This window comes from Periophthalmus magnuspinnatus, chromosome 9 (genome assembly GCF_009829125.3).
Source record: "Periophthalmus magnuspinnatus isolate fPerMag1 chromosome 9, fPerMag1.2.pri, whole genome shotgun sequence".
Classification (NCBI taxonomy): domain Eukaryota; kingdom Metazoa; phylum Chordata; class Actinopteri; order Gobiiformes; family Gobiidae; genus Periophthalmus; species Periophthalmus magnuspinnatus.
In genome coordinates, this window is record NC_047134.1 from 22156398 (window position 1) to 22182320 (window position 25923).

At 40.5% G+C, this 25923-nt stretch overlaps 3 protein-coding genes across 4 annotated transcripts; 2 read left to right on the forward strand and 1 right to left on the reverse strand.

The window, feature by feature from the left end:
- Positions 1-5436: 5436 nt before the first annotated feature.
- On the forward strand, positions 5437-9467 carry LOC117376395 (activated RNA polymerase II transcriptional coactivator p15-like). The gene is made up of 5 exons (XM_033972860.2): positions 5437-5512; positions 6607-6676; positions 7803-7928; positions 8861-8969; positions 9179-9467. Exons 2-5 carry the CDS (start codon positions 6608-6610, stop codon positions 9256-9258), a joined length of 384 nt encoding a protein of 127 aa, XP_033828751.1. The 5' UTR covers positions 5437-5512; position 6607; the 3' UTR covers positions 9259-9467.
- A 189-nt stretch (positions 9468-9656) lies between these two features.
- Positions 9657-17478, reverse strand: LOC117376394 (Golgi phosphoprotein 3). 2 transcript variants are annotated; one of them, XR_008648829.1, is made up of 5 exons: positions 17096-17478; positions 14694-14825; positions 13676-13790; positions 12089-12663; positions 9688-12050 (listed from the first exon to the last, which is right to left on the reverse strand). XR_008648829.1 is itself a non-coding variant. In XM_033972859.2 (4 exons), the coding sequence occupies exons 1-4, from the start codon at positions 17285-17287 to the stop codon at positions 12239-12241; spliced, it is 864 nt and encodes a 287-aa protein (XP_033828750.1). In that variant the 5' UTR covers positions 17288-17478; the 3' UTR covers positions 9657-12238. The 2 variants fall into 2 exon arrangements, 1 of the variants encoding a protein (XP_033828750.1); XM_033972859.2 differs by having other exon boundaries at positions 9657-12663.
- Positions 17479-17670: 192 nt separating this feature from the next.
- LOC117376520 (ubiquinol-cytochrome-c reductase complex assembly factor 3) lies at positions 17671-21731 on the forward strand. Its single transcript, XM_033973018.2, has 2 exons — positions 17671-18033; positions 21453-21731. The coding sequence occupies exons 1-2, from the start codon at positions 17917-17919 to the stop codon at positions 21567-21569; spliced, it is 234 nt and encodes a 77-aa protein (XP_033828909.1). The 5' UTR covers positions 17671-17916; the 3' UTR covers positions 21570-21731.
- Positions 21732-25923: the final 4192 nt, after the last annotated feature.

The window sequence follows — 25923 nt, forward strand, 5'->3', positions numbered from 1 at the left end:
ACAGGCTGATGAGAGTCTCACTCACGGGGCAGGGGGGTGAGAGGGGTGAGAGGGGCGCGGGGGAGCCGAGCCTTTTCCTCCACTGGTACACTAGTGAATAGAGCCACCACACGAGGGAGCCATTGAGCTGGGCATGAGAAGGGAGAGGTTTGGCATGGACTCAGAGCTGGTAGTACTCAGTTACATTCACTCAGTTACATTTACTTGAGTAACTTTTTCAAGAAATTTTACTTTTCAGAGTACTTTCCTAACAGCATACTTTTACTACTACTTGAGTCAAAGTTTTAGTTCCTCTTTTCACTGTGAGTAAATCTAAGTGACAAAAGTTTTATATTGACAATATGAAAGGATTTGAACACAATTTATTTTTGTATTTAAATCTCAGATATTTGTTCAAAATGATTAATAATGCTGCTCCATCTACTTTGAAAAAATGTACTAAACTTTGTCCCAAACAAACTTCCCGATCCACTTGGTCCTGGTCCGAAATTGCAATTTTCCAAAAGGATCCTCGGCCTTTGCTCAGTCGCCTTTTTATTTCAAACCATCAGACAGTGGAATCAGCTCCAGACAGTCTTAAATTGTCTGTAAATTTGAATAATTTTAGCAGAAATTTGAAAAAGTACATTTTAGATAATGAAATATGTCCACATCAATCTAGTTAATTTGTAATGTTCTGTATTCACTGTAAAAACCCGCACATAATTGATGTTTCATACAGTCCATACCAATTTTTAAAAATCATCTACGGGACTTGGGACATTTATTGTATTTTAATGCTAATGTTAATAATGAACTGTTAGTCTTATAATGTAATTGTAATGAAATGTGTAATTTAATGTGTGTTCACCTGCTCAGGGACTGCACATGGAAAGTAGCAGTAGCAAAATCTGGTAACAATCATCTTTTCTTTTGTAAGATTAATGAATTTGTACATGGTCCCTGACAAATAAAGAAGAAAGAAAGAAACTTGTGCTTCTTATGCTGCTCCTCAAGATATCATTTATTTTGTTTCATTTTTGTGTCTATCCTTTGAAAATACAAGACTTTGTGCATTATTTAATGTTTTGTTTTTGAAATTACATGAACTTCAGATTATACATCAGATGTGATGTCTCACTCTTTAAGTTACTTTTACTTAAATAGTACTTTTCCAAAATACATTACTTTCTTAATTTCTTGGACCTCTATTTTGCACCTCTTTTTTAGTAATATTATTCTAAAGTAACATTAATCTTAAGTAAAATTTTTGGCTACTCTTCCCACCTCTTCTTAGACTACAAGGGCCTTTTTGCATAGAGTTTAAATATCTGCAGATTAGCGGGTGCTCATAGCTGCGGCTTGTTGCCCCAACTACACTGACGGGAAGACAAAATTCTTACATCTTTACCAGACACAGTGCACAAATGGTCACAGTCACTTCTTTACTGACACTCCTGATGCTGGCCAAGCGCCCCCTGCTGAAGATTTACAAGTACATATTTTAAGAGCCTATATTATGCTATTTTTTGTATCTGTTATAACGTTGTTTCCTCATCACAAACATACTTGGAGTTGTGTTTTGTTTCATTCCCACATGTTTAATGCACAAATCTTGCTTATTTAGATTTCTTCTCTCAAACATAAGCACTCCACCTTGTGATGTCACGTGGTAATATGGGAAGTGCTGCACTGTGCTTTTAAACCACCTCCATACACCTTCACTAGAGATATTTGGATGATTTCAGCCCTGGAATTGCCCATCTCTATTGAACAAAAGTTATAAAAGGCAGCTATTAACTTGACAACTACTACTTCATGACACAACAATTTGAACAGAGATTTTGAACTTTGGAGATGAAAACAACCTAATAATAAAGGATTACTCAAACATGTGTGAAACTAAACATAACTCCAGGTATGTTTTTGAGGAAGTAACAACATTATAATATGGTTCACAAGAATCCATTTGGTGTAATATAGAACCTTTAATAAACTACAACCTGCACTGCCTTATGTAGGTTAATACCAAGAATTCTGTCCAAAGTTTGAATCTCTAAGCTGATGCAGAGGTGTGTGTCAATGGTGGTATCAGAGAGTTGTCTCAAATACCCCTAAGCTGTGTTTCACTCTCTAGATACCACATAACTCATGTACAGATTATTCTTTAGGTGAATAAGTCCATTATTGTCAATTCTTTCAATTCAGTTGTCTTGTTTTAATAATATTGGCAAGGCAAGTGTATTTATATAGCAGTTTGTACACAAAGTTACTCAAAGTGCTTTACAGAATTAGAAAGACATTCAAATTACAATACAAACAAATCAAAACATCATAAAATTAACATCAAAAGGGAATAAAAATCTTTCAGTCATATGCACACCTAAACAGAACCATTTTGAGCCTGGATTTAAACATTGTCAAAGTCGAGGACCTGTCTCACATCTTCAGTGTTCCCATGTTTAGTCCTGAGGCCATGGAGAGACTTGTTCACAAGCAAAGTTGCTATAAAGTCTATTCTCTGAGCCACAGGAAACCAGTAATATCAACATCTAAAATCTTTCCCCAAACACATTCTTAAAATTATTAAAATGTGTATAAACAACATTTATTCAAATACTAGCCCTATTTTAGTTCGTTGATGTTTTGGAGCCTTCAAGTTACTTACACTGCATTTTATTTTATTCTGTGTAATGTTTTAGTTGCGTGTATTAAGCAATTATATTTTGATATTTTGGTTAGACATACCCTATTCTGAATACCCCTAAATAATAGAGTAACTATATCCGAATACAGCTACTCAAAATTTGTATTCAGAATACAATAGGCTATACATGTATTCAGTTACTTCCCCAACACCGCTTTTGGAACTCTTTGGCTAAACAATGGACTCCACCTGTACCTATATAGGCCTACAAATTAAAAAGTAACTTATTAAAGCTTATTACGTAATATCCAGTGGTGGCAAGAATACTGAACGTTTGTACTTAAGTAAAACGTACACATAGAAAATACTACTCAGAGTACTAGTTACTAATTACAATTTTAGAAGCGTTTTGGATCACACTTATATACAAAATGTGACCATTCAGAAAGGGTAAAACTAAATTTTGTCTTTTGAAACCACAATGTGCATATTATCTGACCTCTACAATTACATAACTAGAATTATACTCAATTAGGCCACAAGTACAGGTTTAAAATCTACAACAAAAAACAAAAACACGCAATTACCCCAGAAATCTACTCATCTAGTAACTAATCAAGTATTTGTTATTTTTTCACACCTGTTTTAATATCCATAAGGTAATGTACATAACTCTCAACAATTGACAGCATTGCATGTAAATTTTTTCAACAAATGTACTTACAAAAATAAATGAATGAATGAATAAATAAATGAATAGCTAGATAGATCCATCCATCCATCAAATAATAATAACTGTATGTTCTTACTAGAGTCCTTTCGGCAGAGCCGGCCCAGCCTCCTAGGCCACCAGAGGGCCCCCAAGAACCCATACATTTGTATTAAAAATAATATAATGTGTAAAATTATACGAGTGTTTACAGCAGCCTAAATATCCCTCCCATAAACATTACATTTGTTTTTCTATATAGTAGCAAAATATCTGCTGCCTACATTTGTTTTTTGTCTGTGTTTACACCCCCAAGGTGTGATGAGGCCGCTGAGGTACATCTCAATGGGTGTTTTACAAGTTAGATTAAAACATTTGTCTTTTAGTCATATAAATAAAAACACAGTTGGATAAGGTGCTGAGAGCATAGTCATAATGTTGTCAAATGCGAGTCACCAATAGCTGAGCTCAGGTATATCCACTGCCCAGGGGCCCAGAGACACATTCTGCTTAGGGCATGTGACTGTCACATGAAATATACTAATATTTAAGACTACAGAGGACATCAGCGCAGTGTTTGTGTTTACAATAGTAGAATGCTAACATTGCTAAGTGGCGCTGGCGATTATTTGCTTGTACATGTAATGTAATTGACAAACACATTAAGCGACTGAACAGAGCGGGTTCAGAGCTTTTAAACCATGAATATACTGGTCAAAGTGCGGCCGTGGAAAAGTAACGCAACACTCACTGCTATGCTAACACTGGCGTTAGCAGTTTGCACGGTAGCAGTTTGCGCGGTAGCAGTTAGTGCGGAGCGCAGTCTGCAAAGAGGAGGTGCTAAATATAAAAGAATTACCACAAAAGAACGAGCCACAACCACAAACAGCCAGTGTAATAAAGGACTTACCTGCTGTCCTCTGCTGCTCTGATGTGTCCTGTCTGCAGAATTATACACGTCCAGTCTCACTGTTTTATCTGCAGGTCCACAGGTGTAAAATGGTGGCATATTTTGAGTCCCCTCTGAAAAGTCTCTCTTTCCCCAAACGATCTTCCTCTGGACTCTTCATGATTTGTCCCGAACTTTAGATGAACTGAACTTCACTAACTAGTCTGTAAAACACTCACACTTGAAATGTCCCTCTGCTGCCTCGGCGCACCCACAGCGCACCTGGTGGAGAAGGGTCCTTCACACCAGTGGAAACACGTAGCTGTCCACACCACTGCCCGAGTCAAAAAATGTAGCAGCACATATTTAGCCAAAATAAATAATAATAAATAAAATCTCTAATCGTTTAAAATGGATATGTAGACTAGTAAAACCATCCGAGTGCCATTTAGTTTTCAGAAAACTTTCCAACCATTATTTTCAATATTAATGTATGAGCTCTTGGGGGTCCTCAGGAGACCTCGGGGCCCTAAGCAGCTGTCTGTTTATAGGCTGGGCCCGCCCTGAAGCAAAGTATGACTGTAGTTCACAAATTTTTACAACATGAGAGATGGATTTCTGTTCTGATGTATTTTTATGTATGTGATATTTACGCATTTATAATCAGTGATGAGATTTGTATTCAGAATTTGTATTTAGTTACTCCCCAATAGCTGTGAAACCTATTTACCAGCCTATTATAATGCAAAATCTCAACAGTTCAATTGGTAATTTGTTTATAACATAAAGTATTTGTTCAAAATTTGCACATTTGTGTTAATTTTTATTTGCGTCCAGATCATTAGTTTGTCTCATGAACACTTTATAATATCTGCACTAAACTGGACACTTTATAACACCGGTCACTTTAATAAGCCATGTTTGCATTGTTGTTCTGATGCTGCTGTTGTATATATTTTCTCCCTTTAAGTATTTCATTTGATTTTTTTAAGCATATCTTTTTAACTTTGTGCATGCCCTTATTTGTATTTGTATTTATTCAGTGTGTTTATGTTGCACTTTTTCACCGAAGCAAGTTCCTAGTTTGTGAACTGTGTTCACAGACTATGGCAATAAAAGTCTTCTGATTCTGATTCTGATTAGACCCCGTGCACGAGCTCCCCCGGGGAGGCAGAGGCGGTGACGCGTCTGTCTCCACGCGCGCTCACGGTGGACCAGCAGCAGAAGCTCCTGTTTCCTGTTTCCGGTTTCCTGTTAACGGCGCGTCTTTTTCACTTTCCCAAAACACGTAAGAATACCTCTAATATCTGCACCACGGGCTGTGCGTCCCGAGCCATGTCCGAGCCTAAACATGTTGGCTTGTGTGGAGGTTAAAAGGCGCAGTTGGCGGCTGGCGTTTGCGCCTCCGTGTTAGCACAGTTAGCACCGTTAGCCGCGCTGAAGGCTGCACGCTGCGAGCGGAGCTGCGAAGCACTTCCCTTTATCCAAGCACGTAGCATCAGTGTTAGTATAGTATTAGCTGGAGTTTTATATTTCTGCTATTGACTGCTTACTACATGAAACGAGTGTAAAATCCATTAATTTTATTTAAAGGTGCACAACGGAACATTTCTGGTGTAGGATCTGCCATCTGCTTGTATTTACGGAGATACTGTTCATAGGTTTCAGACGAACAATTCCTGCCTGATTTGAAGGACTAAGTGGGGACCTTTACTCATGCAAAATGTATAATATTTTAATTTGAATTGCTTAATTGCTATGACCACTGAGAACGATTGCCATAGCATGAATAGCGTTTGCCTGAAATATTTCACAGTATGGCATTACCATACAGTCACCCAACCAGTATCGGTAGAGAATCGAATCCACTTACATTAACAATCTATCAAGGTATTTGTGAAAGGGCCCATTTTCAGATCTATGTTATAATGTTTCCTAATCATAAATTGTGTTTTGCATAAACTCTTCATATTTAGGTGATCTTCTCTCAAACAGAAAACACTCTGATCAACCTTGTGATGTCATGTGGCAATACAGGAAGTGCTCCCCCGTGTTTTTAAACGTATACAACTTCACTAGGATCATTTGGTTCATTTCAGACGTGGAATTTCCAATCTCTACTAAACAAAAAGTAAAAGGTAGATATTACATTAACATGAAAACTACCACTGTGTGACATCACAAGGTGGAACAGAGCATTTTGAGCTTTGGAGATGAAGACAGACTAATAAAGGATTACTCAAATGTGTGAATAAAACAACTTAAAGGTCACAAGAATGCATTTTGTGTCATAGGGGACCTTTAAGCACCTTTAACTGATTATGAGATCAAGAAAAGTGAAGCCAATTAATGTCACTAATACTTGTTGTATGTCGTCTTCAGAATGCCTAAATCCAAGGAAATGCTTTCGTCCACATCTGGGAGCGACTCTGACAGTGAAGTGGAGACTAAGGTGTGTATACAAGTACCAGTATCATGACTAGGGTTGTCACAAGTATCAAAAATTAGACACTAATCAATACTAAAAATACTTTATCCCATTTGAGCAAAATTATAATCTAATATAAGTATAGTATAAGACCACATAGACTAGTATACACCCATGGACCACTATGGGACGTTCCTGGACGACTGAGGGATTACACAAATATAAGGTCACATGGTAATATAAATGTAAGTACTATCATTTAATGCTGAAAATCACATTCTATTGTCTAAAATAAAGAGTGTTTTTTTTTTTTTATATTATCATGGTAGCGGAATCGGTACTGAGTATCGAGTATTAATTAGTATCGAAATTTGAAAATTTTGTATTGTGACAACATGTGTCCTGCCCCACACCAGCTAACCTCGCTGTATGTACATATCCAAACCATCTCATTCTGGACACCCTCATTTCCCCTTTACCTGTTAATCTGTTCCGTAATTGTAATTCCTGCTGCTGTTTCTGATTATACACAATTCTTGATACCATGACAAGACAATAGTGAAATCCTTGAAGTGCATATGAAAGGTTAGTAAATGTGTATGTTAGACTTCTCTAAAACATTAGCTGACATCATCATATTTAAAAATATTACTTGGGTGGAGACGGCAGCAGATGTAATTTAATAACTCTTACCTAACAACCATAATTTTAACAAGGGCCAAAATTTGTCTAAATTGTATAGTAGTTACAATTAGACCAATAAATATAACTGACAACACCTTTATTTTGTTAAATGAAGGTTTAAACTGTCTGAAAAATGCCTTTCTTGTACTTAAATTGTCTGCATTTTGAATGGAATTTTTGTGTTGATGACATCTCTGCTACTTCCTGTATTTTTGTACTTTTCTTTTCAACTTACTAATATTTTTCCACAAACTGTCACTTACCAGATGTAAAACTATGATAAATATTTACCACAGGAACTATCCTACCAAACAAAGTCATAATTAGAAAAACATGAAAACCGGTCACCAGTCTTTGATACATCCAGTATGGTGCTAAGTGACAAAAAACGTTGCTAGCTTAATGGAGTCAAACATTCTTAATGATCAGGTTAACGTGACACAACAGTGGCTTTTGTGTGTTTTAGGCGAAGAAGAAGAAGAGCAGTGCACCAGAGAAACCAGCTGCGAAGAAACTAAAGACCGGAGAGTCCTCCAAACCTGCAGCTGCATCTAAGAGCAGCGGTAGCAAGAGCGAGGACAACATGTTCCAGGTCAGCATGCACTCAAGCTAGTCTGTGCCAGCTCGTAGATATGCTCTAGAATTTGCCCAATGCACAGTTGACAAGCCTTATGTCACCCATGCTTTCTCATGGTAATTCTTCATAGATACACAAAATCAGGACACAAAACTGTACAGAGCAGCTTGACAAACCTGATGTGATGTGCAGTAGTTTCATTAGCAGGATATACGTTGATAGTGCTGTGATGCATGCGCAAAATGAGAGGGGACACAGAAGTGAAAGTTATAAAAACCCATATGTTGTCTTTTGCGAATATACCATTTTGAAAACGGTAAGATGTAACATGGTGATCTAAATATGTTATGTGTTAGCAATTAATACCCCATAGAAGTAAAATGCCCCTCTTTAAACTCGTGTTTATCAATAACTCTAAACATGTTCAGTACCAACTAACTATAACTTACACAAATCTATACTTCTCTATTTGAAAATTAACACAGTATTCAGATACTAATTGATTGTGATAGGACCTAGTGCAATAAGGTATTATATTAAGGAAAGAATTTTGTAGTCAGCGTTAAGCCATGAAGCCATGATCTTATTTGTCCATATTTTGGTTTCGTATCTGTTTGACATTTACAATTTAATTAAACTGAACTCACACGGAGTCAAAGTATATTCATATATTGCAATATCTGTGTACAGCAGCTATATTAATTACACATGGTTGTAATTTATAAAATATATCAAAATGTTGAGCAGCCCTAGTGCAGTCACTAGATGTAGCTCTTATAAATGACATGTATAAGAGCTACATCTCTGCCCCCTAGAGACCCCTGAGATGACCATTGTTAAACAGTGAACATTACTGGACTCTGTGCTGGGCCCTGGAGAGGAGGAGTCCCTTTTACAAAATGTGTTCAGCAGATCAGAGTGAGAATTTATGACTGTTGTTTTTTCAGATTGGAAAGATGCGGTATGTGAGTGTGCGTGACTTCAAGGGGAAAATCCTCATCGACATCAGAGAGTACTGGATGAACCAGGATGGAGAGATGAAGCCGGGCAAGAAAGGTGAGCTCTGCCTGTGCATCAAAAGCTGATGACAGTGAAAGATCACCTGTATGTCTGAACCAGTTATATTGAACTTATGGCTTTAATGAATGGTTCAACTTGAGATACTACTTAGAGGAAGTTGTGTCTGTTATTTGGGTGTATTTATCAATACAATACTTAATGCTGCCCTTATAAATGGTAAATAATGAGTGATGTTTATGTTTTAGGGATATCTCTGAACCCGGAGCAGTGGAACCAGCTGAAGGAGCAGATCTCAGACATTGATGATGCCATCAGGAGGACATAGTCCTCTCAGCTCTCACCTTTCACTCATAGATTTCCATATGTGTTTGATGTGTGTAGATTTTTGTCCTGTTGGGGCTACTGTTGAACCTGTTGAGGCTGTGTGACAGTCCAGTTTGTGCTGCGGTGTGAATGGATGCTAATTATTACACATGGGTGTGGGGAAGACCCCCAAGTTTTTTTTAAAATAAAGTAACACGTTAGACAAAAGTGTCTGGTTGTTACAGTGCTGCTTATGTTCACTTCTCTGGTATTCATGTCTTGATGCCTCTCATTAAGAGTATAAACGGACAACCCTCAGAAGATGATTTATTCACTCCTAGGTACCACTAATGAGTAATCCACTATCCCCACCATTGTAATAAAAGCTATTTAATATTGTCCAAAGATGACAATTATGCTCAATGTTTTTAGATTTTAATATTTGTAAAAACACACACACATTGTTTTAATCACACAGATGTTGTCATTAAGTGTGTTGCCAAATGGAGACAGAAACACACAAAAATTGCAGCAATGATCCCCAAATGCACCACTTTTGACCACAAGGCGAGTTAGACACAAACTGCTCTGTCCAAAGATGTAGCAGTGTTGAGATCGCAGACTCCCTCCACCCCCCTACGGCACTGAAGGGCTCAGGTCCGTAAGGCCTGATGCACACATGAGGTATGTCTTATCAGAGACTGATCCCAGGACAAATCAAACACATTCAGAGAATAGAAAAACATGATCAATTGTGGAGATCTGCCAGCGATGAGAGGAATGGGAACATACTTTTACAATCAACAGTTTGCCCTTTGCTTGAGAAGTATTAAATGCTCCGTACTGTGGAACATTTCAGGTGATATGCCCCTCAATTATATGGTCAACTCAACTATTACAAACCAAAAGTAAACAGACATGTCGGTGAACCAAACACTCTCCTATAGCACTCCTACACACAGATAACATTTTAAGATGGACACAAATGTAGGCAAATAAGTACAGTCATACAGTCTGCGCATCACAAAGCAGCATCTCTGTGGACACAAGTAGATGCCCCACTTCCAGGCCAAGTTACGAGTCAGACCTCACAGTAAGGACACGTTAATTAAGGTAGCTTTGAAAAGTACAACTGTAATTAATAAATGCTTCTATATTAGTCTATATTTTGGGGTTAAGTGTTCCGCAGCAGGGCTTTTAGTATGGAAGATTATTTAAAATTCTGTTGAATTTCCCTGTTTGAAATTTGTAAGTTCAACACATCTTCAATGTGTTGTTTTTTTTTTGTTTTTTGTTTTTTTGTAATCACCTATTACATATTCAGCACAAATATTTTCAAGCCTCCAAATTAAACAGTCAAAACTCTGAGTGTAAAATTCACAGAGATGGTGGTTTCCTATTGGCCTTTTTCTTCTGTAGCTTATAATTAAGGAATCAAAAAGATCAGTTATTTAATAGGCAAATTTTGACCAATCAGATTAGTTCCCTACAGTAATTCCTGGTTGTTACCAAGTTAAATCAACTCACTTAAAATCGATTAGTCTCTAAACGAGTCTTTCATTTAAACCAACTCTCCTCAGACCACTGTTCAGTTTGGCAGACCTGCTCATGGACAGGTGAGGTGTGTTCAGTGTGTGACCCTGTCATTTCTGACCACATGAACACAGCAGTGAAGGGTCAAACATAGAACACACACACCCCGTTAAGTGAGGAAGATGCTGTTGTCTGAGGCTGGGGTTGTCACACAGTAAATGTTATGTCTATCTTGTTCAAAGACCTGGTTAGTATGAAAATATATTCCACCACGCTCATCTCTAAAGTGGACATTAGTACATTTAAAGGTGTAGTATGGAACTTTTCTGGTGAAGGGTCATGTCAGTAGCAGATGGTATTGCTTTGCCGGGAATGCTCAAAAGTAAAGTAAAGTATTAAAGTGGAACCAAACACTAAATGCACTTTTTTGCTACTACACTGCGTAGATGGGCCAGGCCAAGTTATGTCATATCTGTGGAAAGGCAAGCCTGCTTTCAAGGGATTTTTTAGCATTATTATTTTTTTCATTTATTCAAACACTAGTAAATAAATGTAAGATAGATACATGTAATTCCATAGTGTAGAACATTCCAGACAAAGCAATAACATCTCCATGAAGCAAGCATGTGACTCTCCACCTGAAAAGTTGCATGGTGCACCTTTAAGCAAAAATTGGTTAAATATCTGTAGTCTCCTGTGGGCTACGATCAGAGTTCAAATGCAGTCCAGAGACACTCCCTACTCCTACTCCTTCACAGCCTGTCCAATGTCTCACCGCACAGACCTGGATCATCTAGTGAGGTCCCACACAGCACAGACCATAGACTGTATAAAGTGGGTTAAAATTAATATTTAAGATCAAAATGATGAGCCAGCAGATTTTACAAAGAGGGAGGACGGTTTTGCAGTAAAAAGTGAATTGGTGCCAAAGTCAATGGAGTCAAAAGCGCTCACTTCCTGTTTGGAATGCGGCGGCTAGCAGGTTAGCTATGGCTACTCATATATACAGTCTATGGCACAGACCTGGTTCATCTGGTGAAGGCCTCCCACAGCACAGACCTGGCTCATCTGGTGAGTGCTCACAGCACAGACCTGGTGCATCTAGTGAGGGCCCACAAAACACAGAATAGATCTGGCTCATCTGGTGAGGGCCCACACCACACAGCATAGATCTAGCTCATCTGGTGAGGCTTCACACAGCACAAACCTGGTACATTTAGTGAGGGACCCACATTACACAGACCTGGTTCATCTGGTGAGGGCCCTCCACGCAGCACAGACCTGGTTCATCTGATAAGGGCCCTCCACATAGCACAGACCTGGTTCATCTGGTGTGGCCCACAACACACACTTGGTTCATTTGTTGAGGGCCCACATGATATACACTTTGTACATTTGTTGAGGGCCCACATAATATACACCTGGTTCATTTGTTGAGGGCCCACCACACCACATGACATAGACCTGGTTCATTTGGTGAAGGCAGCCACCACGGCCCACAGCAGCTCGTTGGCGTTGGGCTTGGTGCTCTCGGTCTCTGGTTCGAGCTCTAGCAGCTGGCGGACCCTCTTCATAGCCAGGTCGTACTGCTCGTCCAGGAGGGGGGCGAAGGCGTTCTCCAGCACGTCTGAGGAGTGGGCTAAGAAGATGAGGGCCAGTAGCCTCTTGTCCATGCGCTGGGGCTCGCTCACCCACTTGTCCAGCACGGCCTCCTGCACCTTGCGAATGAGCCGGTGCTTGATGGTGCTGTTGGTGAGCGGGTGTGTGGTCATGTCGAACAGGAGGAAGTTCTGCTTCTCAGTGGTCAGCACTCCCTTCTCCACCAGGTTCTTGGCCAGGCGCTCACGCACGTTCCTTAGCTGGTAGTGCAGCTTAAGAGGGTTCCATGTCTCTCCTTAAAGAAGGCAATAACAACACAATGTCTGAGAGAAACCTGGATGCACGCTCAACCTTAATATTTTAGCTATTTAAATCTTTGTAGAAACAACACTCAACCCTAGGTATGTTTTTAATGAGGAAACAAAATTATAATGTAGATCAGAAAATAGCGTATATGGGCCTTTAAATATCTAATGAACAGTGAATAATGTGATGCTCACTACATTTACGTGCATGCCACAAAATCAGATAACTGACCTAGTCTAATTTGAACAGATTTATCAAAATACATATAAACCCAGGAACTACGACTGAGGTGTCAAAGTTCAAGTCTAAAAGATCTCAATGAGACATTTGGAGAAGCCGATACGTACTCGGATGCTTCCTGTACATAACAACACTGTCCAGTTTGCATGAGGAGCAGACTTAGAGAGGCATTCAACTGCACAAGGCAAGAAACAGCCAGAAAGATATTAGAAATGTATTTGGACATTTACTCGTTTTAGATCAGCAGCACTGACAAACCACAGTCCCTGCACCGCGGGAACGCACAGCACACTGGCTTCTGTTGTTTTATTGTTCTGTATCGCTACCTTAAAGTGAAAGCAAAACCTAATGGAGCTTCAATGTGGTTGTGCTGTGGAGAGCAAATACCGTTTCAATAATGCAGTTTCTAGCATGTCTCACTGATAATCAAATGATCAATGTAAATGCAATGTCACTTGTATCACTATGTATTTCTGACAAACGTTTGGTAGTATGCATAATAGGCCTTATAGAAGCTATACCTGCAAAGGTTTAGTGCTAAATGCTAAATTATTAGACATCCCTGAATGCCTCCTAGCCCACGTTTCACACCTATTTGGTTCTTTGGTCCTGCTAGACTGGGATAAGAGAAGTCTGACAGGTTTTGGGAAAAAGAGAATTTGGTTGTTTAGACCACTGAAGAGTTCTCTGTGCATACAAACGTCGTGAATGTCTCAAGTAGTACAGTAATAGCAGTATAAACAAGTCTGAGCTGCACTCACCGCTAAGCAGCTCCACCCAGCTCTGCACAGTCTCTGGGGGCTGTGTCTCCTTGATGTGTTTGAGGGCCTCGTCCAGGAGCACGTCTCCAGTGGGAGCGTCAGACTTACACAGCACCTGCACAGTGAGCCAATAGACACAGCACTGCATTATGGGGCATTTAGCACTAGTTCAGAGGAAAATGGAAGGGAATCATTGTACATTGTACACTGTACATTGAATTCAACAATTAGATGAACATAGGACAATGCAACAGTGACTTAGGTACTTCCAAGTTTGATTCAAGAGTCACATCATATTATTTATTAAATATATTTTTTAAGAGTCCATAAATGTGTCATCATCAAAGTTTCCTCTCACAGTAGCTGTGGTGAGAGGCAAAATCATGTCAGTGTGTAGTGGTGGAGCAGCATGTGCACATTGGTTGTGGTTACATGTGAACTCAAAATGGGATGAAATGTTAAGAAAATATCCCCAACCCTAACCAGCAAAATCATGCATGCATGTAAACACTGACCACAAGCCACTGACCCAATAGTCTGTAACATATGAAGAAGTCTCTGGAAGAAACGTTTTTGTTATTTCTCTGCTGGTCGTATACACATTCCTGCAGAGTAGAGACATTCACCGATTGTCCCAAAGGTTGGCAGTTTGATCCACACCAATAACATTTCATACTGTTGGTGGTTGGTGGTTGAGGCTTAGGCAGAGATCAACTGATATGGGTTTTTTATGGCTAATGCCTGTATCGGTTGTTTAGAATCCACAGCAACTGATGACTGATAACCTCTGCCGATATTTTTGAGCCAATATGCAGGGCCGATTTTGATTACTTTGCCCGAATTCTGTAATTTTAATATCCTACAAATTCACCCCAAGCCCCTTTTTACCATCAACATTTAGGGGAGTTATGTAATCAAGTGTTGTGGAGCTATCTGTTCGTATTAAACTGTTAATATAAAGCTTGCACTTAGGTTGGGTTAGTGGTTGATGTTTGTGGTTGGTGGTTGAGGCTAGTACCTTCCTGGCCAGAAGAGCCTTCCTCCTCATCCCGTTGGTCTCCAGCTGCAGGCGTCCTCTCAGAGCCAGCTCAATGAGCATACAGCCCCGCAGCCCGGAGGAGATGCAGTCATTCCAGAAGGATGTATAGCCCTGCGTACACATATTTTAGGTTTCCATGATTGTTGGGGACATTATAATGATCTTTATCCTAACCTTTTTAAATCTTGTATCTAATATATTGTGTGTATGTATATATATATATATATATATATATATATATTTTTTTTTTTTATTTATTTTTTTTTTTTTTACAGAAAAAACAAGCAAACACAAAAAACAATACAAAACAAAAACACGCTACGCAATATGTTTAGAAGTCAGCGACTGAGAAGGCTTGTAATTAAACAAAGTAAATGTGTTGTATGGATATTTTATTTAGAAACAAATATGAAAATGAAAAGTATCCACACAGAAAAGAAGGAAAGATGCACCTGGGTAAATTAGAACATAATCTGTAGTAATAATAATAATAATTAACAATTTTATAGTCTTTTAGAAATACTATGTGTACATATTTATAATCTTGATTAAGCACAATAATGGGACTATAGCTGCCACACTCAAGTTAAAGGGCCTGTGCCCTGTGAGCAAAATGTGTCTTGCCCTGATAAACATATATTGAATAAGCAGCTCTTGTAGTCAAAATAAGTCCACTATGTACTGTCTGCATCTAATTATATAGAATTTTATTTACAGTCTGATAATCAGGAAGTGCACATTAGCATGCTTAGTGACTGCAAACTCTGCTCTGGTCTCTGAAAGTTGTGGAAAGCTCTTATAAACTCATCATGTGAATAATTGGGATGCTCAGAATGCATAAGGTAAGTGAGGAATAACTTTTGGCTACTGCAAACTATTTAACGTTAACTAGTTCTGTTTTTCACATTTTTAAGCGTGTAAGAAACTGGTATAATGCATTTAATAGTTTCCTTCTTTAGCCATGAAAGAAAAGGATGCCTCATTCTATGATGTATTGTTACAACCCCCCACAGGTTTCTACATTACTGAGCAGTGAATTAATTGGGGAGACAAGTGCCTAAATGACTGTTGTACAGGTAAGACAGGAGTGGTCATACATCTGAGACCAGGAAGCGGGCTGTGGTGGAAAGTTATACCAAGCAGGTAATATGAAATGTACAAGGGGACAGACAGTACTAAGCACACTCATAAATCTCACTGTTGTGCATCGAAAACAGATAATGATTGCCAGAGAACGTGGACTTGGACATGTCTCATTATAGTGTAAAGGGCAGAGGGTAAAGTCCTGCAGCGGACTCATTTTAGATCAGGTATGAATCAGAATCAGATCAGAAGACTTTTATTGCCATAGTCTGTGAACACAGTTCACAAACTAGGAACTTGATACGGTGAAAAAGTGCAACATAAACACACTGAATAAATACAAATACAAATACAAATAAGGGCATGCACAAGTTAAAAAGACATGCTTAAAAAAATATGGCAATGGTCTTTAAACTTTTAAATAGCCTTAATAAAGCACTAACACACACTTAATTCATAATGAACAAATAGTTTTAAAAGATTCAGTCTTAGTATCTATCTAATTAAGGGTTTTGATGTTGGAATAATCAAGTAGTTATTAAGCCTGAACTACAGTTTATTATGAATTCAGTCTTTGTTAAAAGCTACAGTATGTAACTTTTAGCAAAGAATAGGGTAAAATAAAAGCATGTTTTCCCATTTAGGTTGAGTCTTACTCAAAGCATGCTTGTATCTCCACAAACCTGACTCTTATTTGCCCTGGAAGAGGGCTTTCTCCTGCTTGTTTCCATGGAAAGGTTCCTTTGGCTATAATCTTCCTCAGTGTTGCATAAAAGATCTGTATCCAAGGAGATTGTTCCAAAGTATAGTTTTGACTTTTTATTTCTATGGAATCATGCAGGTGATGTCCCACCTCCTGAAAGTTACATGCTGTACCTTTAATGGTTTATTAAGGCTATTAAAACGTTTAAAATAAAACAAATACGCAAACTTCAAGAGGTTGTAACAATGATGTATATATATTAAGCTTCACTGTCACAAATAATAGTAGCCTGAATATCCATAGCCTAATTGGAGCAGGAAGCTCAGGTAAAGCAATACACATTAAAAAGGCATTTGCTGCTATGTATTGGTGGAGAAAGGTGTCTGCTCTGGTCTATATAATTTAATTCACAATTATATTTGAGATCCAACGATCTGAGTTGGATCAGATTCAAATGTTCAGTAGAGTTCTGTTTATGTCCCTCCATCGTAGGACACTGTCACACTCTGCGGGTGTAGTATTGTAGGCTGCTTTGACTGAGCTAATACCGATTCACCAGGAGCCAGGCTGAGGCTCTCCACACACTTGGGCTCACCTCTCGGTCCTTCAGCCCCAGCAGCAGCACTTCCTCCATCAGTGTGAGCCGTGTTTCTTTGGAGTCCTCGGCGTCGTCGCTGTCGTTGTCGTCCGTCCGCCGGGCCTCCTCCTCCTCTGGGACCGCCGCGCTCCGGGAGGCTTCTGTTCTCCGTTGGACCAGGCCCGAGCTCCGCTGAGTCAACGAACTCATCACTGCAGACAGTGAGACCACCAGGGACAAGCTAACTGTACCGACCGCGCTTACACCCGTCCCCCTGTACACCCACGCTCATGAACCCGCTGTGTGCACCACCCGGACACACGGGACACACCATTGGACAAATCCACGGACTGTTGACATCTGAGGGGACAATTCAACATGGCGACGGCGGCTGCGCAGAGACGGCGCTGACAGGGCGCGTGCGCAGCCGCACAGACACTAAAGAGTCAAATATGAAACCTGCCATATGATGGACATACAGATTTAGAGTTTGGGATAAGTTAATGTTCTGAAGAGTCTCATTTTGACCCCGGTGGCTCCGGAGCACACGGGGGCGCAGTCACCTGACCCATCTCTCCGCCGGTAAAAAAAAAAAAAAAAGTCACGTGACGGGGTCATGACGGTTCCGTAACTCGGTTATGGCAGATCTGAAGGCTCCGGAGTCACAGCCCCGTTGCTTTGTCTCCTGTCCTTTTGCCTCTTAAAGTAGTGCCTTTTGCCCGCTGTATTCTTCCTCTTCCGCTGTAATCTTCCGCAGCGTGTCCCTGTCCAGTGGACTGTCTGCTACCGTCCCGAGGACACCGGTGTCCCGCAGCCCCCGGCTCTCTGACCGGCCCGGGATGAGCGCCCTGAGGACCATGCTGGCCTCCGCGAGCATGATCGGTGTGCTGGCGGTGGGCTACGGGATGTGGTCCATCATATCCCCGGAAGAATCACGTAGGAGGGACCTGCTCAGGGTCAGTCTGTACACTTTATTTACCCACAGCTGTCACAAACTTCATCTGTGTTAATGGAAAACTGATTCTGCAGATAGACCCACACTGTGAGTTTACATTGTCAGACGCTAATGATGCACTAATGAAGGACACTGTTGCTGCAGTTCACTGAAAAACAACCCAACTGCATCACATCACCCTGCTTAGAGGAACTGTATGCAAGATTGATTTTAAACCCCATAATCATTATTGAACACAGGAATGTGGCTTTGTTGACTTATTGTTGACTTATTGTTGACTTGAACCTCAGACAGACCATACTTCGTCATCATATGGTCATTGCTACAGTCACCGCTTCTGTCCACTGGAGGGCAGTGTTGAATAAGAAATTTAAAGACTGACATTTCCAATCCAAACGCACTAGAACCAGTATGAACTAATGGCAATATTAAAGATATACTGTGTAGTGATGGTGGGTACTACATGCTCCATTGCGATATTATTGCTTAGCGTGTAATGCTCCAGCATAAAATGAATGAAACATTTCTTAAATTTATTTTTATTCAGAACTGACCTGTAACTTGGCCTGTTAATGGTGATCACCATTGAGATGCATATGTTTAATGATATGCTGTGGAGTACAAGCAGGTTGCTTCCCCCCACCAGAAAAGCTACACACTGCATCTTTTAAGTAAAAAGTGAATGTATACTACACTACACAGCATGTTTACAAATGTATAAATCCAACTGCTGTACTGTTTCTGGTACCACTACAATAAATGGATAACAATTTTACATTTTGTTAATTATAAACCATACCTAAAATAGCTTAATTATAGAAACAGGTCCATTGACTTCCATTTCAAAACTACAGAACTGATCAGCTCCAACCCTTCATAGTGGCATTTCACCCTAACAAGCAGCAGATTAGCATTATGTGAGTTTATTTTTTGCTATGGGACATTTTTGAATGTGTATCACGGTGTCTTTTCAAATGATCACAGCTACATACAGAGATGTGGGCAAACAGACATTTTCTGAGCACTCAAAGAATCAAATACATCACAATACAGGATCACTCAAACATGCATGGATCTGTCAAAGTACAACAATCAGAATCAGAATCAGAATCAGAAGACTTTTATTGCCATAGTCTGTGAACACAATTCACAAACTAGGAACTTGATTTGGTGAAAAAGTGCAACATAAACACACTGAATAAATACAAATACAAATAAGGGCATGCACAAAGTTAAAAAGATATGCTTAAAAAAAATCTAATGAAATACTTAAAGGGAGAAAATATGTACAACAGCAGCATCAGAACAACAGTGCAAAGTGGCTTATTAAAGTGACCGGTGTTATTAAGTGTCCAGTTTAGTGCAGATATTATAAAGTGTTCATGAGACAAACAGCAGAGGGGAAGAAACTGTTCTTATGGGGAGAGGTTCTGGTCCCAATGGACCGTAGCCTCCTGCCAGAGGGAAGTGGCTCAAATAGTCCATGTCCAGGGTGAGAAGTGTCAGCTGCTATATGGCCTGCTCGCCCCCGAGTCCTGGAGACGTACAGGTCCTGTATAGATGGAAGGCTGCAGCCAATCACCTTCTCAGCAGAGCGCACAATGCGCTGCAGTCTCTGTCTGTCCCTGGCAGTGGCCCCAGCGAACCACACAGTGATGGAGCAGGTGAGGATGGACTCAATGATGGAAGTGTAAAACTGCACCATCATCTGGACTGGCAGCTTGAGTTTCCTCAGCTGCCGCAGGTGGAACATCCTCTGCTGGGCTTTCTTGATGAGGGAGCTGATGGTCGGCTCCCACTTGAGATCCTGGGTGATGCAGGTGCCCAGGAAGCGGAAAGAGTCCACAGTGGTGATGGGGGAGTTCGTCAGGGTGAGGGGAGGCAGGGGGGCTGTGACTTTCCTGAAGTCCACAATCATCTCCACTGTCTTCTGGGCGTTGAGCTCCAGGTTGTTGCTGCTGCACCAGGACACCAGCCGGTCCACCTCCCTCCTGTAGGCAGACTCATCGCTGTCCGAGATGAGTCCGATGAGGATGGTGTCATCCGCAAACTTAACCAGTTTGACGGAGTCGTGGCTGGAGGTGCAGCAGTTGGTGTACAGGGAGAAGAGCAGGGGAGAAAGTACACAGCCCTGTGGGATTCCTGTGGGGATCCTGTGCTGGTAGTCCGAGTGTCCGAGACATTCTTCCCCAGCCACACGCGCTGTCTCCTGTCTGTCAGGAACTCAGTGATCCACCTGCAGGTGGAGTCAGGCACGTTGAGCTGAGCGAGCTTGTCCTGGAGCAGAGCAGGGAGGATAGTGTTGAATGCAGAGCTGAAGTCCACAAACAGGATCCTGGCGTAGGTTCCCGGGGAGTCCAGATGCTGGAGGATGAAGTGAAGGGCCAGGTTAATGGCGTCGTCCACAGACCGATTGGCTCTGTAGGCAAACTGCAGAGGGTCCAGGAGGGGGGAGGTGAGGGACTTGAGGTGGTGCAGGACCAGGCGCTCAAATGACTTCATGACTACAGACGTCAGCGCCACAGGTCTGTAGTCATTAAGTCCAGTGATCCTGGGCTTCTTGGGGACGGGGACAATGGTGGACAGCTTGAAGCAGGCTGGGACATGACATGACAAGTGAATGATGAGGGAACACTGTCATAACATGGTAAAAAGCTCACATAAATGTAATTCACCTAATATGTCTCCTTTAAAGTGAGACTAAACTCAGTCCACAACCCCTTTTCAAATAGAGCTGCTAATCAGGGAAGAGTGACAGGAGGAGGGGTGGGGTCTGGAGGTATAATGAACAGTATGATTAGTCTAACACATATCCACACTTCAGACTCTGTCCCTGTAGCCAGGTGTTTGTAATCAGAATCAACTGGCTGTAATTAGGGCAATCCTGTGCGATGTCATGCAATACTGGAAATTGCAGTGGCCACTGGAGGCAGCACAAACCTAGATTTAGATGATTTTGACCAGAAATCTGCAAATGTACCTAGTTTGCACTAAAGTTGCCAAAAATTACTTGGAACAGTAAATAATGCTATGTATATAAAACACCATAAACACAGTTTAATAGTGGAAAAAGTGGATTTAGTGTTTAGTCCCACTTTAAAGATCCTATATTACACAAAATGGACTCTTGTGAGCTTTAAGCCATGTTATAATGCTGTTACCTCTTCAAAAACTTGCCTGGAGTTGTGTTTTGTTTTACTCACACATGTTTGTTTTCCGTTTGAGAGAAGGATTAAATATGCAGGATTTGTGTGTTAAACATGTGTGAATGGAACAAAAAACAACTCCAGGTTTGTTTTTTGAGGAAATAACATTATAACAGATCAAAAAATAGAGTAATATGGGCCCTTTAATGTAAACCTGTACAATAGCGTAGCACTGGTCCAACCCCGGCTAACCCTGCTCCTCTGTTGTGGGCAGGACCTCCCTGAGGCCGACCCTCATAGGATGGATGAGTCCAGGAGGAGGACAGCTCTGGTCATGCAGGTTTTGAAGGAAGCTTCAGAGACCAACGAGAACATCGCCCGCTCCAGATGAGCTCCATTACTGCCCTAGAACACCAGGGGCCGCGGGACTTCACATGAAACTGTAATGTCTGTGGGATTGCTAAATTAAGTTGTATTTAAGTTGAGTGTACAGTGTATGGACTTCTCGTTTACTGTCTTCAAAGTGTTGCAAATAAACTACTCCTTAAAATGATTTAAAGTTTGTAAAAATCCTGATTGTGATATGTTTGGTTTTAGGGTTGTAAAAAGCATTGAAAATCAGATACTATCAAAAACACTAATTTAAGCAGGTATCCGTGCTAAAAAAAAAACATTCATAGGCCAGAAATGAAGCTTTGCTGAGTACCTTTAGAATGATCTTGAGCTTTATCAGAATAAGTATAAGACCACATAATATACGCTCTTGGAGCACTATGGAAATTGCCTGGAGGCCTGAGGGATTACACAGATATAAGGTCACATGGTAACATAAAAGAAAGTACTATGATTACTGAAAATCACATTCTATTCACATCTATCTATTTTTATTTATTTATTTTTATCATTGTGGTATTGGAATCAGTATTGAGTATCGATTATATCCCTTAGTATCGAAATTGAGTTTGCAGTTTTAGTATCTAGTTATGTAGGTTTCTGCTGTGGTGTTGACCTCTCAGGTGACCACCATAGACTGTATATATAAATGGACATAGCTAATGCACTACTTGCTACACTCCAAATAAGTAGTGAGCATGGGCGTGTTTCTGGCTCCACTGACTCTATTTCACTTTGTATTGAAAAAGCATCGTCCCTCTCTCTCTAACTGCTTCTGTCAGGTTTGCCATGTTGGTCTTAAAATATTCTTATTAGCCTGCTCTACATGATCCTGGTGTTTTCATTTATTTAATTTTTTTTGGTCTGTAAATAAAGATGTGAACATTAATAAGGTCAATCCTGCTCGCTTTACCAACAGCTATGTGTGATGTCACACTCTCTTACTTAGTAACTGAATAAAAATGGGACCACAGATTTCCACTGAAGTGGAACTAAACACTAAACACTTTGTTTTTCTACTAAACTGTGTATATGGTGTTTTAGTGTTCCTAGTCCTTTTAGGCATCTTTGCAACTTTCTGGTCAAAATAGTCAAATACGGAGTGTGTGCTGCCTCCAATGGCCACTACAATTTCAAGTATTATGTGACATCACACAGGACTGCCCTGATTACAGCCATGTATTTTGGATTAAAAACACCTGGCTGCAGGGGCAGAGTTTGAAGGTTTGAAGTGTGGATACATGTTAGGCCAGTCATCTTATATCCCCAGACCCCCATCCCCGCATCGTGAAATCTTCTGAACACTCAAGCCTCAAATGTAAAACTATTCTCAGACACATGTATTAATCAATCTAAATGCAACCTTCTGTAAGTTAATGATGAGGGATAAGTCATATCACATGTCAAAAAGCTCATACATGTTGATATTGCACCATATGTGCACATGAAGAAAATACTTAAAAATAAAATCACAGACATGGTTCAAAGTCAAGATAAGGGTAAACTTGGTTAAGCTGAGGCTTTAGGTTAAGTTTAGTATGTATCCAGGGAATAAATGCAAATCACTGTGACGTCCCCACAAAACATTCAAACACTGTGTGTGTCCAGCTGGAGGTGTAATAGTGCCCTGTGTCTGTGAGGACAGGTGCCCCCCGCTCCCTCAGCTGGTCTCCCTGACCTCTGACACTGGCCCCCCTTCTTGCCTCTTACCCGCCCTCACCAGGCTCCATCATATGACCGCTGCTGGGGCTCCTCCACCACCAGACGGCACCACTTCACTGGCTTTGTCCATTGGGTGTAGCAGAAACAATTAGAAAAAGAATGTGTCCTTCGGCTCTCTGGTCCTTTGGCTCTCCGGTCCTTTGGCTCTCCGGTCCTTTGGCTCTCCGGTCCTTTGGCTCTCCGATCCTTTGGCTCTCCGGTCCTTTGGCTCTCCGGTCCTTTGGCTCTCCGATCCTTTGGCTCTCCGGTCCTTTGGCTCTCCGATCCTTTGGCTCTCTGGTCCTTTGGCTCTCTGGTCCTTTGGCTCTCTGGTTCCTCTCTCTTGGTTGTGGAGCCTATGCTGATCTGTAGAATCTTGTACTGTATCCAGTGAAACTGTCCACAAAATTCATCCAGTGCTCTTCTCACATTCATGTCCTTGGGAACTCAAGTTGAAAAATGCACATGAATCCTTGAATAAGTTGGAAAAACCTGACTTCACCTGCTATTTGAAAACTAAGACATAATTTTATTTAGAAGTTTAATATCAGTTGTCTGTATCATAAGAGCAACGGATTTGCAGAAAGACCTGATACTACTGTTTAAATGCATACAGACGTAACATTAACTAGTGTCACTAAAGTAAAATAAAAATGTTAACGTTAAGCTATTGAGAGGCTAACAACAAAAAGACGTACTGGTTAGCTCTACAAATGCTGTTAATGAGCAAACTCAGTGATTTTATTATTGGTGACATGAGATGTGATGTCAATAGGCCTGTCACAATAACAAAATTTGAAGTTTCATACATTGCTGAAAGTAATATATATCACAGTACTTGTATAATGTATAGTGTGGTCCACAAACTAAACAGTCGATTGTGTGACCTTATCCCACTGCACTCATCCTCTCATCAGCACAATACAAGGAAAAGTGCCTATTAAAAGGGAAATTTATTTATTTAAATTTAAAATGTACCACCTTCAGTGTAGAGATATGTGGAATGAATTAAATATTGATATTAAACACTCTGCCTCATTACCTATATTTAAAAGAAATCTAAAATGCAAACTACTGGAAAATTATAGTGCCTGACTGGCTTAGTGCGGCTCAAGTTCTCCTTGCATTGGGTTTTCTCTTTGCTCATATATGTATCTACACATGATACATACTGACCCCCAAAAATATTGTTCCAGCTTTCATATATTGAACGATAAGTTGATAGAGTAATTATTGTGACAGGCCCAGATGTCGGAATCGCCAACTCATCTCGGAAACCTGAGTTCTTAAGGACCATATGAATAGAGCGTCGGAGCAATCAGTGACAGAACAGCAGTATATGCTCATCCTGGTTAGAATCCAGGCTGAGCAGATACTAAAAATGTACCGGGTAAGAGTAGAGTAGAAAGTACAGCTGGTGAAAGCGTGCCTTAATACACACTATGTAACCTTTCCGGTGGGGATCAGCCGCCTGCACAGAGGTGTTATTACTTGGAATGTTCCACAGTATGGCATTGAATTTGTACATCTTGGATTTAGTCAATTCAATTTTTATCACTAAACAAATACACACATTAACATCTACTTTTGATGTGAGCGGGGTCATGTCTTTGTATAAACAGGTAAGACCATCCACCAGAAAACTTACATAGTGCACCTTTAAGTATGTGTCTCCTTATCCTCCTCTGAATCCATGTGTGGCAAAGCAAGTGGTTATGTTCAAGAAAAATAAATAAAACAATAATAACTAAAGGATAGCCAAACAACACCACTTGGCATAGCCCAGAAAATAACTAAAAGGCTACACAGGTTTGTTATTGATAACACAGAGGCAAGGTTCCACTTTTAACACATTTTACACTTATTTTACACAATAGTAGATGTCTGAGTCATATTTAGCATAATCATTCAGGCCCTAATGGGTGGACCTGAATGATTACACTTAATAAAACTCAGGCACAGTTCACACTTAGTGTGGCTCATTAGACCTGGCCAGCAAACAGAAACTGTAAACAATAGGTGTGTTAGTTTTACTGTAGTTAGCTCCTCCCAGGCCACACTGACACATATAAACAGTGTTTGTAACATCACAAATCTAAAACCTTTTTATGCACTTCTCATTGTTACCAGCAGAGGGAGCCAACTCCAATCTCCTCTGCACAAGTAACAATTAGATCAGAATTCTTGTCATTACAATTTTACAATGGGTAAGCAACACTCACATACCAGGGACACATCCACTCACCATTCAGGCTGGGTGGTACCGTACCCTGCCACCTTTTGATTTTTGACTCACACTATTAGACTAATCATGCCAGCAACCATTAAACGCATCTTGCTTAAGAGTAGAAGATGGGGGATTTGTTACAAAGCATCTACTACATTCCAAAACCACATTATTTGTTCCACCCCCGCAGCTCATGGTAAATTCAGATTCTGATCATTCATTTGAAGCACAAAGGGACACCCTGATGCCCTCCCTGCAGTCCCACACAGAGGAGGAGGAGGAGGAGGAGGAGGATCACAGCTTCAACAACGCGTGTTTCATTCAATATTCTGCACATAACATAACATTTGATTTGGACCATTTCTTCAACCCACGTGGCTCCTCCGCTCCCAGAAGCCCCGACAGCCTTGGCCCCGGCTGGCTG

Excerpts from the sequence above, each read along its gene's own strand:
- LOC117376395 (XM_033972860.2), top strand. The coding sequence starts at position 6,608 with ATGCCTAAATCCAAGGAAATGCTTTCGTCCACATCTGGGAGCGACTCT. Across the intron at positions 6,677-7,802 it reads ACAGTGAAGTGGAGACTAAG|GCGAAGAAGAAGAAGAGCAG; the intron begins GTGTGTATACAA and ends TGTGTGTTTTAG. Across the intron at positions 8,970-9,178 it reads GATGAAGCCGGGCAAGAAAG|GGATATCTCTGAACCCGGAG; the intron begins GTGAGCTCTGCC and ends TTTATGTTTTAG.
- LOC117376394 (XM_033972859.2), bottom strand. The coding sequence starts at position 17,287 with ATGAGTTCGTTGACTCAGCGGAGCTCGGGCCTGGTCCAACGGAGAACA. Across the intron at positions 14,826-17,095 it reads TGGGGCTGAAGGACCGAGAG|GGCTATACATCCTTCTGGAA; the intron begins GTGAGCCCAAGT and ends ATGTGTACGCAG. Across the intron at positions 12,664-13,675 it reads CTGGGTGGAGCTGCTTAGCG|GAGAGACATGGAACCCTCTT; the intron begins GTGAGTGCAGCT and ends GCCTTCTTTAAG.
- LOC117376520 (XM_033973018.2), top strand. The coding sequence starts at position 17,917 with ATGAGCGCCCTGAGGACCATGCTGGCCTCCGCGAGCATGATCGGTGTG. Across the intron at positions 18,034-21,452 it reads GTAGGAGGGACCTGCTCAGG|GACCTCCCTGAGGCCGACCC; the intron begins GTCAGTCTGTAC and ends TGTTGTGGGCAG.